Source organism: Heterocephalus glaber, unplaced genomic scaffold (assembly GCF_053883595.1).
Source record: "Heterocephalus glaber isolate CG9 unplaced genomic scaffold, H.glaber_assembly_v1.0 deba00000071, whole genome shotgun sequence".
NCBI lineage: Eukaryota > Metazoa > Chordata > Mammalia > Rodentia > Bathyergidae > Heterocephalus > Heterocephalus glaber.
In genome coordinates, this window is record NW_028258137.1 from 18170698 (window position 1) to 18184469 (window position 13772).

Sequence of the window (13772 nt, forward strand, 5' to 3'; positions counted from 1 at the left end):
CCGCGCGACGGTATCAGCGGCGCGAATGCAAAACTTTCCAAGCCAGGCGGTGCCCTAGGTCAACTGAATCAACCGTCAGGACCCTATCGTCAACCCGTGCCCACGGCCTGCCCCTTTCAGGCTCTTGTGACGTCACCCCGCCTGCCCGAGTAACATGCAGCCCGAAGGCCTCGACGGTACCCTTGTGCTCTGCCCGCGGCCTCTGATGTGTCCGCTTTTCCTGCTTCTACTCCTGCTGCTGCAGCCGGTAATCCACACCCAGATCTCGCCGGACACCCCCACCACCCAGACGTCATCGGGCATCCCCAGTGCTCCCACCACTGGAGGCACTCCTGGCTCCCCGACCATACCGGGCACCCCGACCACGCTTGGCCTGCAAGGTCGTGCGAGGGCCTTGATGCGTGACTTCCCGCTAGTGGATGGGTGCGTAGCTGTGGAAGGGGATGAGCTTGCTCCTGGCTGGGGGAGGTTTGGTTTGCTTTGTTTTGGGGGGGGGGTGTTTTTTTGGTACCGGGGATCAAACTCGGGTCCTTGCGCTTGCAAGGCAGGCGGCCAAACCACTGAGCTAAATCCCCGGCCCCTGCTTTGTTTTTTTTGAGACAAGGTCTCCCTTGTAGTTCAGGCTGCCCTTGAACTCAGTATGTAGCCAAGGCTGGCCTCAAACTCACAGCAATCCTGCCTCAGCCTCCTCAGTGCTGGAATTACAGGCTTGTGCCACCACGCCTGGCCCACGGGAGGTTCTGAGTATGCAGAGCTTGTGAGGAGGCCTTTTCCCAGCACCCTTGGATGCCCTCTCTCCTCTGTGGGTGCCCTCCCACAATTACCCCATTGCTGGTGAACACGGCCCCAACTCCCCCTTTTGTGTGTGACAACATCTTTGGTGGGTGGGGGAGGGTAGGCATAGGCATGTGGCCTGTCCTGCCTGATGTGGAGGCCATATCCCTACTCTAATATCTTCTTGACACCCTCAGCCACAACAACCTGCCTCTGATCCTGAAGCAGCGTTTCCAGAACAGGCTGCAGGATGTGAATCTGCGCAATTTCAGCCACAGCCAGACCAGCCTGGATAGGCTTAGGGATGGTCTTGTGGGTGCCCAGGTACCAGAAACATGGATGCTGGGGAATGTTGGGGCCACAGAAGCTGGCTAGGCCAGCCTCCAGGTGACTGGGTACATGGGGCATTCAGTGTGCCATCATATAGGTGTTGGGGAGCATCATATAGGTTTTGGGTGTTGGGGGCCTCGGAGGGCAAGACAGGCAAGCTCCATGGGTGCCCAGGTTCAGTGGAGACAAGTAAGGAAGATACCAGAAAAACAGTGGTGAGTGTGGGAGTTGCTCGAACCACAGAGGATGTGGTATCTGGCCGGGGGCGTTCCCATCGCACACAGACAAACAGCAGTCTATGATGTGTCCTGAATCTACAGTTTGGCAGCAAACTAGTCTTTATGGGACCATGGGATCATGCAGTGCTTTGCTGTAGGAGCTGAGGCAGGATTGGAAGGCCTAGGGGGTTGGAGACCACCTTGGCCTCATTCTGGACCCCCGAACCACCCATAGTTCTGGTCGGCCTATGTCCCATGCAACACCCAGGACCAGGATGCTGTGCGCCTCACCCTGGAGCAGATTGACCTCATCCGCCGCATGTGTGCTTCCTACTCTGAGCTGGAGCTGGTGACCTCAGCTGAAGGTGGACTGGCAAATGGGGGGGGGGGCACGCCAGTCTGAGCTCATTGCAGTGGTTTTTCCCTGGATTCTGAAACTTGACTCTGCACCCTTTTCTAGGTCTGAATAGCACTCAAAAGCTGGCCTGCCTCATTGGTGTGGAGGGTGGTCACTCACTGGACAGCAGCCTCTCTGTGCTGCGCAGTTTCTATCTGCTGGGAGTGCGCTACCTGGCGCTCACCTTCACCTGCAGCACACCCTGGTGAGCACAGTGCCTACCAGGGGGAAGTGAAGGCAGCATGGTGGGGAAACTGCCCCACCTCTGGAATGGGCCTGGCCAGAAGTGAGGATAAAGCTGTCCACAGAGGGAATGGACTCCCAGCCAGTCTCTTACACTCCCAGAAAGTTGCTGGGCCTTGGTCCTCACCTGTTCTGGAGGTGCAATGGATGGACAGACAGAGCTCCCTAGGCTCTGAGAATCAAGGTGTGACCAGCTAATTGCACCTCTGTGGTTGTCCTGCAGGGCAGAGAGTTCCACCAAATTAATATACAACTCCTACACCAACATCAGCGGGTTGACAAGCTTTGGTGAGGTAAGGACTCCTGTTCTATACCCCACTTGTTCCCTACAGATAATGTGCACACATCTGTGTGCCCTGATACCCGCTTCCTCTCAAACATTAATTGTCCCTGCAGAAAGTGGTACAGGAAATGAACCGCCTAGGCATAATGATAGACTTGTCCCATGCCTCAGACAACTTAGTGAAGCAGACACTGAATGTGTCTCGGGCTCCTGTGATCTTCTCCCACTCAGCTGCCAGGGGTGTGTGTGACAGTTACCTGAATGTTCCTGATGACATCCTGTGGCTTCTGGTAAGCACTCACCCCAGCCCTCACACCCAGGGCTAGGCCTGCTTCAGTTTAAGAGTCTTGAGCCTGAACACAGAAAATCGTTGCCCTCAGACTCACACACCCTTGGGCCCAAGGCTGGCTACTCGTCCTCCACCTCTGATACTTATGGCCAAATCAGTTTCACCCAGGGACCCACAAACCCAGAAAGAAGAAGGCCTCTTCCAACACCTGAAGCCAAGACAGAGTGTCATCCACAACATGAGAGGGACACCGTCAGGCCAGAGGGGCTGAGCTGAATATCCCTTTGTCTATTCTTCTAGAAGAATAATGGTGGCATCGTGATGGTGACCCTGTCCATTGGGGTGGTGCACTGCAACCTGTTTGCTAACGTGTCCACTGTGGCAGGTAAGCTCCACCTCAGCTCTCTGTGCAGCTCTGGCTTGGGCTGAGGGTGCCAGGCCTTCAGGAGAGCCCCAGCAGCCTAGTGCATGTTAGGGAGTAGCAGACCTCCCACCAACCCAGCTCTCCACTGCCACCCAGGTCTTAGGCCACAGTAGGTACTGATGAGTTTGATATCTCTACCTCTGAGTCTTATTCTTGCTGTCAGTCCAAAATGACCTGTCATTCCCCATACCTCTGGACAGGACAGGCAGAGCCCAGAGGCAGGAAAAGTTTCAAAGGGGTGGCTCTGAGGTCCTCTTTAGGCCCAGAGCTATAACCACTTCAGGATTTGTATCTGGCCATGAGCTCTGTGGCAGCTGCCATGGCCTGAAGTCCTATGGGCAGGGAAATTGGCCAGAGCTGAGCTTCCTCAAACCAGGGCCTAACTACAGGTCCCAGGGTCTAACTACAGCCTTGTGCTTGCTACTCACAACCAACTTCCATCTTCTAGATCACTTTGACCACATAAGGACAGTCATTGGATCAGAGTTCATTGGGATTGGTGGAAATTATGACGCATCTGGCCGGTGAGTGCTTTCCCTGGCCATGTCTTGGGCTGGGGTACAGCAGGGAGTCCTTTAGTCTTAGATCCTCATCCTGGGGTCCTCCCATCGTTCAGGCCTTGACCACAGGCTCTGGTGTTCAGCCCACCTGACATCTCCCCACTTCCAGGGCCTATTTCCAAGGCTCTTCCTATCCTTTGAGTGGCCCAGTAGACCCAAGTGGTCACACTTGCTAAGTATTCCCCTCCTGAAGGAAGCCAAGCTTAGACCCCATTCCCAACCCATCAGATCATCTGCTCAGCAGCCAGTGATACAGAAGCCCAGTCCTCAAAGCATTTCTAAAGTCGCATCCCCTAGCCTGAAGCACTTGGCCTTCAGTTTTAGTCATACATGACTAGGGCTGGTGGACCAGCAGGCCCTAGACCAGGATCGGGGCCAAGCCAATAGATGGCCACACAGGTTCCCTGAGGGGCTGGAGGATGTGTCCACATACCCTGTGCTGATAGAGGAGCTGCTGAGTCGGGGCTGGAGTGAGGAGGAGCTTCAAGGTGTGCTTCGAGGAAACCTGCTGCGGGTCTTCAGGCGAGTGGAGCAGGTACGCTGGGCTGGGCAGCAAAAGGATGGTTGCTTCAGTGGTTTGAACAGTAGGGGAGGCTGCTAGAGGGACATCTAACTGCTGCCTCCCACCCACCCACAGGTGAGAGAAGAAAGCAGTGGACTGAGCCCTGTGGAAGCTGAGTTTCCAGACAGGCAGCCGAGAAAGTTCTGCCACCCACACCTCCTGCCTCTGCCTCAGAATAAACACCAGGGGATGACCCAGCCAACCAATCAGGTCTTGCAGAGCCCCTCAAAAAGCTCCCCAGGTGCTGTTCCAAGCATCATGGTTGCTGCCACCCTCCCAGTCTTCATCCTCTGTTCCTGGTGACCTGGTCAATCCCCAAAGAGGCCACCGTGGCAAAGTTCCACAAAGTCCCCCTTCTAGTGGCCCAGCCCCCAGCCTATGTTGAAAATAAACATTTGAGACATGGAGCCAAGTGTGAGTGTCCTTCCTCCTTCATGGTGGGAGTGGGGTCAGTTAGGGTCTTGTTTGGTGAGGGGTCTTGGCCCCCAGCCCCAGCTGCTCACCTTCAGCCTTGGCATTCAGGAAAGGCAGAGGAAGCTCATCAGATTCTCTTCTGCTGCTGCTGCTTCTCCCCCTCCCCCTCCACTATCTCTCTTTTCCTTCTCCCTCCTCCCCTTCCTCTTCGTTCCCTTCCTCCTGCTCCTCTCCCTTTTATTCCTCTTCCTCTTATTCCTCTTCCTCCTCTTCTTCTTTGCCCAAACTGGGCTTTTACTTTTGATCCTCCTGCCTCAGCCTCCCAGAGTGCTGGGATTACATGCTTCACCAGATTCCTACACTGAAAGCCTGAGCCCCCAGAGCTACAGAAGGAATGGAGTTCAGTGTCAATCTCATCCTGGACTGTGACCATGGGTGGCTTTCAGTCTTCCTCTGAAAAGTTAAATTTGAGATGGGTGTGGTGGTGCACAGGTGTAATCCCAGCTACTTGGGAAGCCAGGGCAGGAGGATAGAAAATTAGAGCCCAACCTGGGCAATTTAGGAAGACCCTATCTCAAAATAAGAATTTTTAAAGAGCTGAGGGGGGTGTAAGCTCAGTGGTAGAGTGCTGATCTAGTGTTCAAGAGGCCCTGAGTTCAATCCCTAGAACAGGGAAAAAAAAAAAAAAGAAAACGTTAGGAGCTGGGTCTAGAGCTTAGTTGTAGAACACTTGCCTAGCATAGATAGTACCCTGGACTTGATCCCCAGCACGGCCAACAACAGGAAAAGGTTAATTTTGTTTAAGAAGCCAATAGTATTTATACAGTAGACAGGAAGTTATTTGGAATTATTGGGAGAAATTATTTGTAAGATTTCTAGCTTTTACAGATAAGGCCCTCTGAAATTATTTATTGGGGGCAGGTGCTGGAGACTGAACCTCATACATGCCAAGCACACACACTATCACTGAGCTACCCCCCCCAAGCTCCATGAAAATCAATTTTTAAAAAAAAATTGGGGTTGATACAATCAATAAATAGTTCAAATAATTGTAACCAACAATAATGCACAAGGTCCTGGCTTCAACCCTAGAACCAATAAATAAAAATAAAATTGTCAAACTGACTTTTAAATAGGGAGGGAGGTCACCATGTCTTAAAAAGAAAAAAAAAAAACTGGGAAGAAAATGGAAACTATTACTGTCAGATTGGCCCACACAGATCTCCTTTCTTTGGTCACTTTCTCCTCTAACTGGGGCAGAGCCAGGTCTTAGTGCCTTCTATGGGATCTTAAAGTTGAAAGAAGCACAGTGTAGTAGCACATATGCCTATAATCCCAGCACCCTGGGAGGCTGAGGCAGGAGGATCACAAATTCAAGTCCAGCCCGGGCAATTTAGCAACTTAATGAGACCTCATCTCAAAATAAAAAAATTTTAAAAGGTTTGGAGATATATCTCAGTGTAAAAGCCCTGGGTTCAATCCCCAATAATGCAAATGAAAAAAGGACTTTAGTGCACCTATCTGATAAATCAAGGATCCATATTTATTTTTATTTTTTTACATTGTTAGGGATTGAACCCAGGGTCTTGCACATTATTTTCTAATTCTGTTACACATAGTTGTACTATTTGTTCATTGTATCAATACCATATCTTAATTATGGCAACTTTAAAATAAGTTTTGATATCTGACAGAGTGAGTGTTCCTGCCATGTTCATCTTTATTAGTATTATAAACCAGTCTGGAGCTGGGCATGGTGGTGCACACCTGTAATTCCAGCACTCAGGAGGCTGAGGCAGGAGGATCGCCGAAAGTTCAAGGCCAACCTGGCCTACACAGTGAGTTCAAGGCCAGCCTGAATTACAGAGCCAGACCCTGTCTCAATCAATCAATCAATCAATCAATCAATCAAACAAACAAACAGAGGAGCCTGAAGCCAGTCGATATTCTAAAACCGTCTGAACCCTAAAAGGAAGAGAGTGAAGATAGACAAGTTAAGATGGGCCCTGGGGTTTTCTGATAGAAAGAAGAAAAAAGCTGAAAGGACAGCCCAGAAAGATAAAGATGCTAAAGTAAAGCCATAAAGCACAATGGATAAGTCATCCGAAGCAATGGGGTAGAAAGTGAAAAAAGGCAGCAAGTGAGTAAATGATTTGGGTAAAGGGACCCAGGGGGTGAGAGTAAAAAAGTTGAAATAAAAGAACTTGACTAATCACCCAGTGTGCCGCCCCAAACAGGAAAACCGGTCCCGACCGGCCAGTTGGGTAACACACCCACCCACCTTCACCCCACCCCACTAAAGAGGAGACAGCAGCCGGAGTAGAGCCCACAATCGCCATCCGCCTGCACCAGGGTCAGTTTCCAGGGTTGCCAAGACACGGGAGGCAGAGAAGATGGGGACTAAGTGGCCTCTGCGGTCCTGGGCCGGTCCCGCCTATCCTTACTGTTCAGTAACAGAAATGCCACCGAGCAGTCCCAGGCCGTAGAACCAGTGCAAGGCGCTCCCCATCTCACCCGGCCCTTAGCCCCCAAACTTGAAAGCCCCCTCCTCCTACAGGTACCGCACCTGGAGATGCGAGAGGACAGCCCCTCACCCAAAGTCACACAGGAATCGGGACGTCCCCCAGGGGGAGTACTCCCACCCCAAGTCCTCTCGCCAGCGGGGGGGCCCCCCTTGGGGAGGAGCCGACCCGAGCCCCTCCTGCGTCCCGCCCCGGAGAGGCGGCCCGGGGGGCGGGCGGAGGAAGTGAGCGCAGTGGGGAGGAATGCGAGCGGGCGGGGCGCACCGGCCGGGGTGGCGGGGACGGCGGGCAGCGGCCGGGACGGCGGGCGTGGGGAGCCGAGCGCGCGCGATGCCTCACTTCACCGTGGTGCCGGTGGACGGGCCGCGACGCGGCGACTATGACAACCTCGAGGGGCTCAGTTGGGTGGACTACGGGGAGCACGCCGAGCGGGAAGAGTTGGACGGTGAGGGCGCGCCCGGCGGGGGCCCTGGCGGGACTGCGGGGCGACCACGCGGGGCCCGCGCCCTTCCGCTCCTCCTGGCGGGACCAGCGTGCGTGCACATGTCGGTGCGGGCTCAACTTTTCCTGCCCTGCGCCGCCGCCACTCCCGGCTCCGCGCGCGCAGACTCGGTTTTCCTCGGCCCTGGTACCGGGCCCGTCCGCCCCTCCCCAGCTCCTCCCCTGCGGGCCGCGGGCGAGGGCTGCAGACGTGGCCGCCCGTCTCGGCTCGGGATAGAGCCCAGGCCCGGTCTCCGGCCCTGCCTGCTGGAGCACAGCGGAAACCCGGCTGAAGCCTCTGCGCCTTTGGTGAACCGCCCCCATCCTCTCGGCCCCTCTGGTTCCCTCCCTTCCCTGAGTCACCTTGCTCTGGCCCGGCAAGGAGGCGAATGTGCTTGCTGAGGGGACCTTTGTTGGCCCCGGCACAGATCTGCAGGTACAGCGGGCGTGTGGGGAGCACTGCCACAGGGCCAGGCTTGTTTAGGCACTGTACCTGAATCAACTCGTTTAATCTTCCTAACCACCCCCATGGGACAGGCGCTGTAACTCGAATTTAGGAATCAGTGAAGAGAGGCGGGGAGGGTTACCTAACACACACCCACCCAGGGATTCAAACCCAGAGGCGAGATTGGAACCGCTTACCTCTTAACCTAGGTGTTAGAGCTGGGCCTCGAGGTGAGACCCTCCTCCCGTCTTCCTCCTCTCTCCACTCCCCATTCTCCATCTCCTACCCCCCGGAGGCTCCCCCCACCCCAATACTGACCTTGCCAGAGCCTACCCTGGTAGTGTGAACATCGCTGGAAGCACGTGTCTTTGCAGTGGTGTGTACATGTGTAACTGTGCAGGTGTGCAGATGTGGGTATCACAGGGTGAAGGGACCCTCAGGTCAGCGCATGCACTCTTGGCCAGTTTCCTGCCAGGTTGTCATTGATGAGCATGATGATGATTGGTGACAAATCCAGATGATGTTGACAGAGAAGATGCATGTGTAACGTTAGTGATGGCTGTGTGGGTATGACCATGTGTGGATGTGCCACAGGACAGTGGCTCGGACACGGGCTGCTGGACCTCATAGAGGTTTTTCAGGCTTGACAGCTGTGTGAGTGCCCCTTGCCCTGCTCTTGTCTGCCCCTAGCCTTGTTCAGGGTATCAGAGCAGCAGCCAACTTCCTTGATGTCCAAGCCCCTCTGTTCCCAGAGGCTGGCCTGGGTTGCATGACTTGGATCAGCCTAGACCAGTGGGCAGAGAGAGCTGAGTCTCTGGTGCTGCCCTGACTCCTCACAGGGTGACTGGTGGGACCTGGAGCCACATTGGCTGAGACCTGCCAGATCCCTCCACCTATAGTGGGCCAGCCCCTCCCACTACCTCCTTCCTCTAACTCCTTTTCAACCAGACCGTGGCTGTGTCTACAGGATGGGTGACACCTTGCACCCCGGTGAGTGATTTTGATCCTTGGTGGGGACTATGGAGGTTCAGGGGGCCACAAAACCAGTCAGCTTCAGATCCATCTCCTGAGACCCTCAGCTCAAGGCCCACCTCTGTTCTGAGGGGTCAAGCTAGCCTGTTGGCAGGGAATGGGGAAGTTCTGCAGGGCCACCTCAGGCTGATGCTCCTGTGCACGGGGGTCAAGAGGGTCACCGATGTCTTCACAGTTGCTGGTGGGAACACACTTCGAACTTCACAGACGCTCGCCATACTCAGGTTCACTGGGGTCTGAAGTGGTATCTGAGCAGCTTGGGCCTGGCAGGCGTGCCCAGACCTGCCCTGGAATTTTTGGAATAGCTGAAGGCAGAACAGGCAGCTTGAAGCTGAGGGCAGTACAAACACAGAGCCACTGCTTAGACCCTCTTGCATTCCCACAATCCCATGGGAGCTGTCCCAAAATGAGGCTTTGGGACACTCCAAGGAGTGCCTCCTGTGTCTGGGATAGACAGTCCCTTTTCTGATGCCCCTGGGCAGTTTAAAGATCAGTTTCACTGTCTGTATATAACAGGACAGGGCAACAGTGGACAAGGCAGCACAGATAGGGTAAGCAAGTTACCCTAGGTTACACAGAAGAGCTAGGAATCTAAGCCAGGGTTCTGACAATCTGAACACCCAGAGGCTGGGTATGCAAACCCTGGCCAAGTTGTATACCCTAGACCTCTTCTCTAAGTTAAAGGATTATTCTCCTCTCTGGGGTTCATTCTGGATGGACTGGAGTCTGGACTAGGAACAGGGACCTGCAGCTTAGCCCTTACCTGACTCTGGTGGACCCTGGACCTAGATCTGGCCCCCTCACTGTATGGCCTTGCCTCTGAACCTCTCTGGGCCTCACTCCTTGTCACTGGAATGACACTGGATCACTGGAATGGTGCTGCAAGGACTAGAAGCAGCTCTTGGTTGGTTGGATGGTTGGTTTGTTCTCGAGACAGGATCTCCCTCTGGGATTCAGGCTGGACTTTAGCTTACTGTGTAGCCCAGGCTGGCCTCAAATTTATGATCATCCTGTTTCAGGCTCTCAAATGCTGGGATTACAGGCATGAACCACCATGCCTGGCTGGAGGTAACACTTGGAAAGGTCACCCTGGAGTGATGCCTAAAGAGGCAAGGTATCACTTGGGTCTTGGAGGACCTTCTTCAGGCATTTGGAGCTGGAGGACCTGCTGTGTGCCCAGTTGTACCTTTTCTGGATACCAGTGTGTACTCCTCAGCAAGACAAAGTAACAGTGGTGGGGCAGGCTGCAGTGCCTCAGTTTAGAATAATTTATCATTCATTTCCAACTTATTTCCACAAAAGGATCAGAAATATGCAATAAAAGTGCCTCCCTAAGGAATACAGGAGACCAGAACTCTGTGATTAGATAAATGATGATATTTAAGTAAATTTAGCCTGGAGATTCCTGGCAGCCAAGGCAGAAAGGGAAGTAAAATGAGACATGTAGCTGCCATTTTCTGTCAAAATGAAGAATCTGATTTATTTAGGGGAGACACTTCTTTGTCACAAAGAATCCAAGAGTAATTTTCAGAGGCTTCTCACTGAAGAGCTATCAATATAAAAGACAGTGTTACTGGGTTTTCAGACTTGAGACTCCTGATCCTGAATAAGCAAATATAAGATATCAGAGTGTCTGAGGAGCTATGTGACTCTACTGAACTTTGACATGACTTGGTAGGCTGAGTAGGCCTCATGCTGCCTTTGTCCACCATGCCATTGGCACTGATTAGTATGCCATCATCAAATGTGGGACTGAGCTGCTTGGCCCACTAGTTAATCAGGTTGCTGGATGAGGCAGATGTTCAGCTTTCACATGCTAAGAGAAGGAGGAGCTGACTGCCAGAGAAATTGTCATGGGCACACTTTCCCTGTCAGTCTTGATGGTAATCTATAGTGCAGCACCTACAAAGTGGTCATGGGCTTGGAGGGGGCAAGTTAAATCACATGCTAATAGCAAGAGAGTGTTTCAGATAGAGGAAGATGCATTAGTCAACATTCTCAGCTGCAAATAAGAAAGAAATTGCATATTGAAACAAAAAATTGGTGGTCATGGCCAGTGCATGGCCCAATTACACCACTAGTCTGGGTTGGTGATGACGCCTCTGCCACCACTCCCTTCTGTTCTCCAATCCATCTACCCTCAAAACTGCGTACTACTGCCATTCAACACCAAAGTGGCTTATTTGAACTCAAATATCAGCTTCCCATTGCTGTCTGACCTTGAGCCAGGGCTGCAACTGCCAGGCTCCCTTCGGTGAGGGGCACTCAGCATCTAGAAAGAGTGCTTGGGCCAGGGATTTAGCTCAGTGGATCCGCTGCCTGCCTCTCAAGTGCAAGGTCCCGAGTTTGATTCCCGGTACCAAAAAAAAAAAATTAAGTAGAAAGAGTGCTTGTCCTCTTCTGCTTGCTTGGTGGAAAGCTGGTAAGGTGAGGCACACGAGGGACAAAGGTTGGGAAGCAAAGAAAAGTGAATGATGGGAGGCCAGAAAAAGCCAAGCTTTGAGATGGGTTTACCAGAAAAAGGTGCACTTAGCCGCTTTCTCTCAGATTTTCTTGGAGTTGAGGCAAAATCTCACTAGCCTGAGTTGTGGATGGAGGCTGGCATCTGCCTCTCACCTGTTCTGGGGCAAACTGCTACGATCTGGAGACCAGGAAGCCAACACGTGGCTCCTGCCAGCAGCCACACTCCTAACTTTTCCACCCTGCTCAATCCAACACCCAAGGCGGCCTGGCTCTCATAGATGATCCTGACCTAGACAGTTCCTTGCACTTTCCTCTCCACAGTGTTCGAATTGTCCAGCCTCCCAGCATCCTCGGGGCTGCCCTCCAGGGCACCCCCGTGCGGAGCATGGTGGGAAGGCTAGCAGGCCGCCTGCCAGCCATGCCATCCAAAGGTTCACTGTGCCGTGTCATCTATCTGGTTCCTAAAGACACCGCACCTCTGGCGCGGGGCACACTGGGTGCTCGGGTTGAGGAAGGGGAGGATTGGGGGAAGCCTGAGGGCAGGCTGAGGCTAGGTCCCGCTCGCCACCCCCCACCCCCCACCCCCGCCACCGGCCACTCCCCTTGACGCATGATTGTGCTAGTGTGTCTGGGGCTTTCTCATTGGTGCCTTATGGACCAGAGAAAGATGTGCTGGCTTTTGCTTACTGACTTCTCCGATTATCCCTGGCTGTTCCGTGGGGCCAGCAGAGTGTGATAGTTTTGTCTGTTTCTGAGACAGGGTCTTCCTGTGTATCCTGGCCAGCCTTGAATTTGCTATGCAGCCCCAGACTGCCTTCAAACTCCTGATCATCCTGCCTCAGCCTTCCAAGTGTTGGAATTACAGCCATGCCCCAACACACCCAGCTCTAGAGTGTTTTATAGAGAGCATATTTTAGGGATTCTAGTCCTTCTGTTGTAGAAGACAAGATGAGGATTTAAGAGGCAGCCACTAACTGGGATTTTCTCTCTCTTTCTCCACAGGACAGGGTAACCACAGGGAGAACAGCCCTTTTCTTTGCCCCTTGGAGGCTTCCAGAGGAAGTGACTACTATGATAGGAACCTGGCACTGTTTGAGGTAGCTGAGGAGCCATTCCGGGCCACAGGTGTGGCGGGCAGATGGGCAGGCAAGGGCCTGACAGGGGCCTCTCATCTAAGCAGGGAGTTTGGATGGTGGCTCCTCCTCCAGTCTCCTCGTCTGCCTGCTCCCTTGGCAGCCAGGCTGATTCCTGTTGTCCTTCAAAGTGAAACTGCTCTGCCAGAGGCCACTCAAATCCAATCTCCATTGCCATCTCCATGACTGTGCCTTCCTTTCAGCCCCTCAGCACAGGGACCACCCCTCTCAGAATTTCCTCTTTATACTCCACTCAGAGGACTTTTGTCCATGGTTTGGCTCTCTCCCAAGGACTCTTCCTTGTGTTTCCTGGTTGACTCTTCCAGCTCTGTCCTCCTCTAGTTTATAGAGGCCTGGTCCTTCCTCCTGCATCTGCCCCTACCCTCTATATCTGTAACCTCAACAGACACCTCTAGAAAATTCCCCAAATTTATGCCTCTGAACTTGAGTTTTATCCTTTCCAGACTCAAGCTGAGAACTAAGATTTGGATTTAAGACGTGGTTTAGGCTCCTAAACTCAGATCCATATAGTCATCTGCCCCATGGCTAAATAGTGTAGGCTTCTCAATCTTCCTAAAGACCTACCTGTATCTTCGGGGCTGGGGATTCAGCTCAGTGGTTCCTCTGCCTGCCTTGCAAGCGCCAGGACCTGAGTTCGATACCTGGTACCAAAAAAAGAAAAAGACCTGTATCTTCACTTCTCATCCCCCCCACACACATACACACACCATGTTTAGGGTCAGAAAGGAGCTGACCAACAGGAAAAGGCTAAACGTGGGCAAGAGGCAGGTGGAGGTCTAGCACTGAGAAGGCCATAGGGGCCGGGAAAGCCCAGGCCCTGCTGGGGGTCTAGGATCCTGAGCCTTAGGAGGCCTCTGACCTGGGAGAGCAGCAAAGTTTGGCAACCAAGCCCTTGATCTCCGCCCTCCCCCCAGGACAGGCTGGGGACCAGAATCCCACTTTGGGGCTACTCACGGGATCCAGGGCCTATGGGGAAACCATCCAGGAAAGTTGGGGTTGAGCAAACAAGAAATCCCTCTTGTCCTGTATGTCCCTCTTTTGTTTTCCTTGCTTTCCTGAGGTAACTAGGGTGGCTTTTTTATGGGCAAGATATGAATCCTAGAGGCCCAGTGATAGCTGGGAGGTGGCCAAGGAAAGCAGGCAGGAAGAAGTGGGATTTGCTTGCCTGCCTGCCAGCCATGC

At 53.2% G+C, this 13772-nt stretch overlaps 2 protein-coding genes and 1 long non-coding RNA gene across 7 annotated transcripts in view; 2 read left to right on the plus strand and 1 right to left on the minus strand.

Annotated features, from left to right (window-relative positions):
* The first annotated feature begins 129 nt into the window (after positions 1 to 129).
* Positions 130 to 4487, plus strand: Dpep3 (dipeptidase 3). Its single transcript, XM_021256824.2, has 10 exons — positions 130 to 423; positions 972 to 1098; positions 1558 to 1687; positions 1783 to 1924; positions 2186 to 2255; positions 2359 to 2535; positions 2835 to 2919; positions 3407 to 3482; positions 3918 to 4053; positions 4156 to 4487. The coding sequence occupies exons 1-10, from the start codon at positions 155 to 157 to the stop codon at positions 4381 to 4383; spliced, it is 1440 nt and encodes a 479-aa protein (XP_021112483.2). The 5' UTR covers positions 130 to 154; the 3' UTR covers positions 4384 to 4487.
* Positions 3952 to 7269, minus strand: LOC147830638 (uncharacterized). Its single transcript, XR_015448889.1, has 3 exons — positions 7061 to 7269; positions 4584 to 5157; positions 3952 to 4063 (listed from the first exon to the last, which is right to left on the minus strand). It is a non-coding gene; the product is annotated as an uncharacterized LOC147830638 (long non-coding RNA).
* Positions 7267 to 13772, plus strand: part of Slc12a4 (solute carrier family 12 member 4) — a 23418-nt gene continuing 16912 nt past the window's right edge. Inside the window, exons 1-2 of one of the 5 annotated variants that reach the window (XM_004842997.3) lie at positions 7267 to 7461; positions 12439 to 12533. In XM_004842997.3, the coding sequence (XP_004843054.1) occupies positions 7347 to 7461; positions 12439 to 12533 (210 nt within the window). In that variant the 5' untranslated portion in view covers positions 7267 to 7346. Of the gene's footprint in view, positions 7462 to 8720; positions 8932 to 9275; positions 11934 to 12438; positions 12534 to 13772 lie in introns of those variants that run through there. The other 4 variants (XM_004842992.3, XM_004842996.4, XM_021256828.2 and 1 more) reach the window with 4 other exon arrangements.

Excerpts from the sequence above, each read along its gene's own strand:
- Dpep3 (XM_021256824.2), top strand. The coding sequence starts at position 155 with ATGCAGCCCGAAGGCCTCGACGGTACCCTTGTGCTCTGCCCGCGGCCT. Across the intron at positions 1,099-1,557 it reads ATGGTCTTGTGGGTGCCCAG|TTCTGGTCGGCCTATGTCCC; the intron begins GTACCAGAAACA and ends AACCACCCATAG. Across the intron at positions 2,256-2,358 it reads GGTTGACAAGCTTTGGTGAG|AAAGTGGTACAGGAAATGAA; the intron begins GTAAGGACTCCT and ends TTGTCCCTGCAG.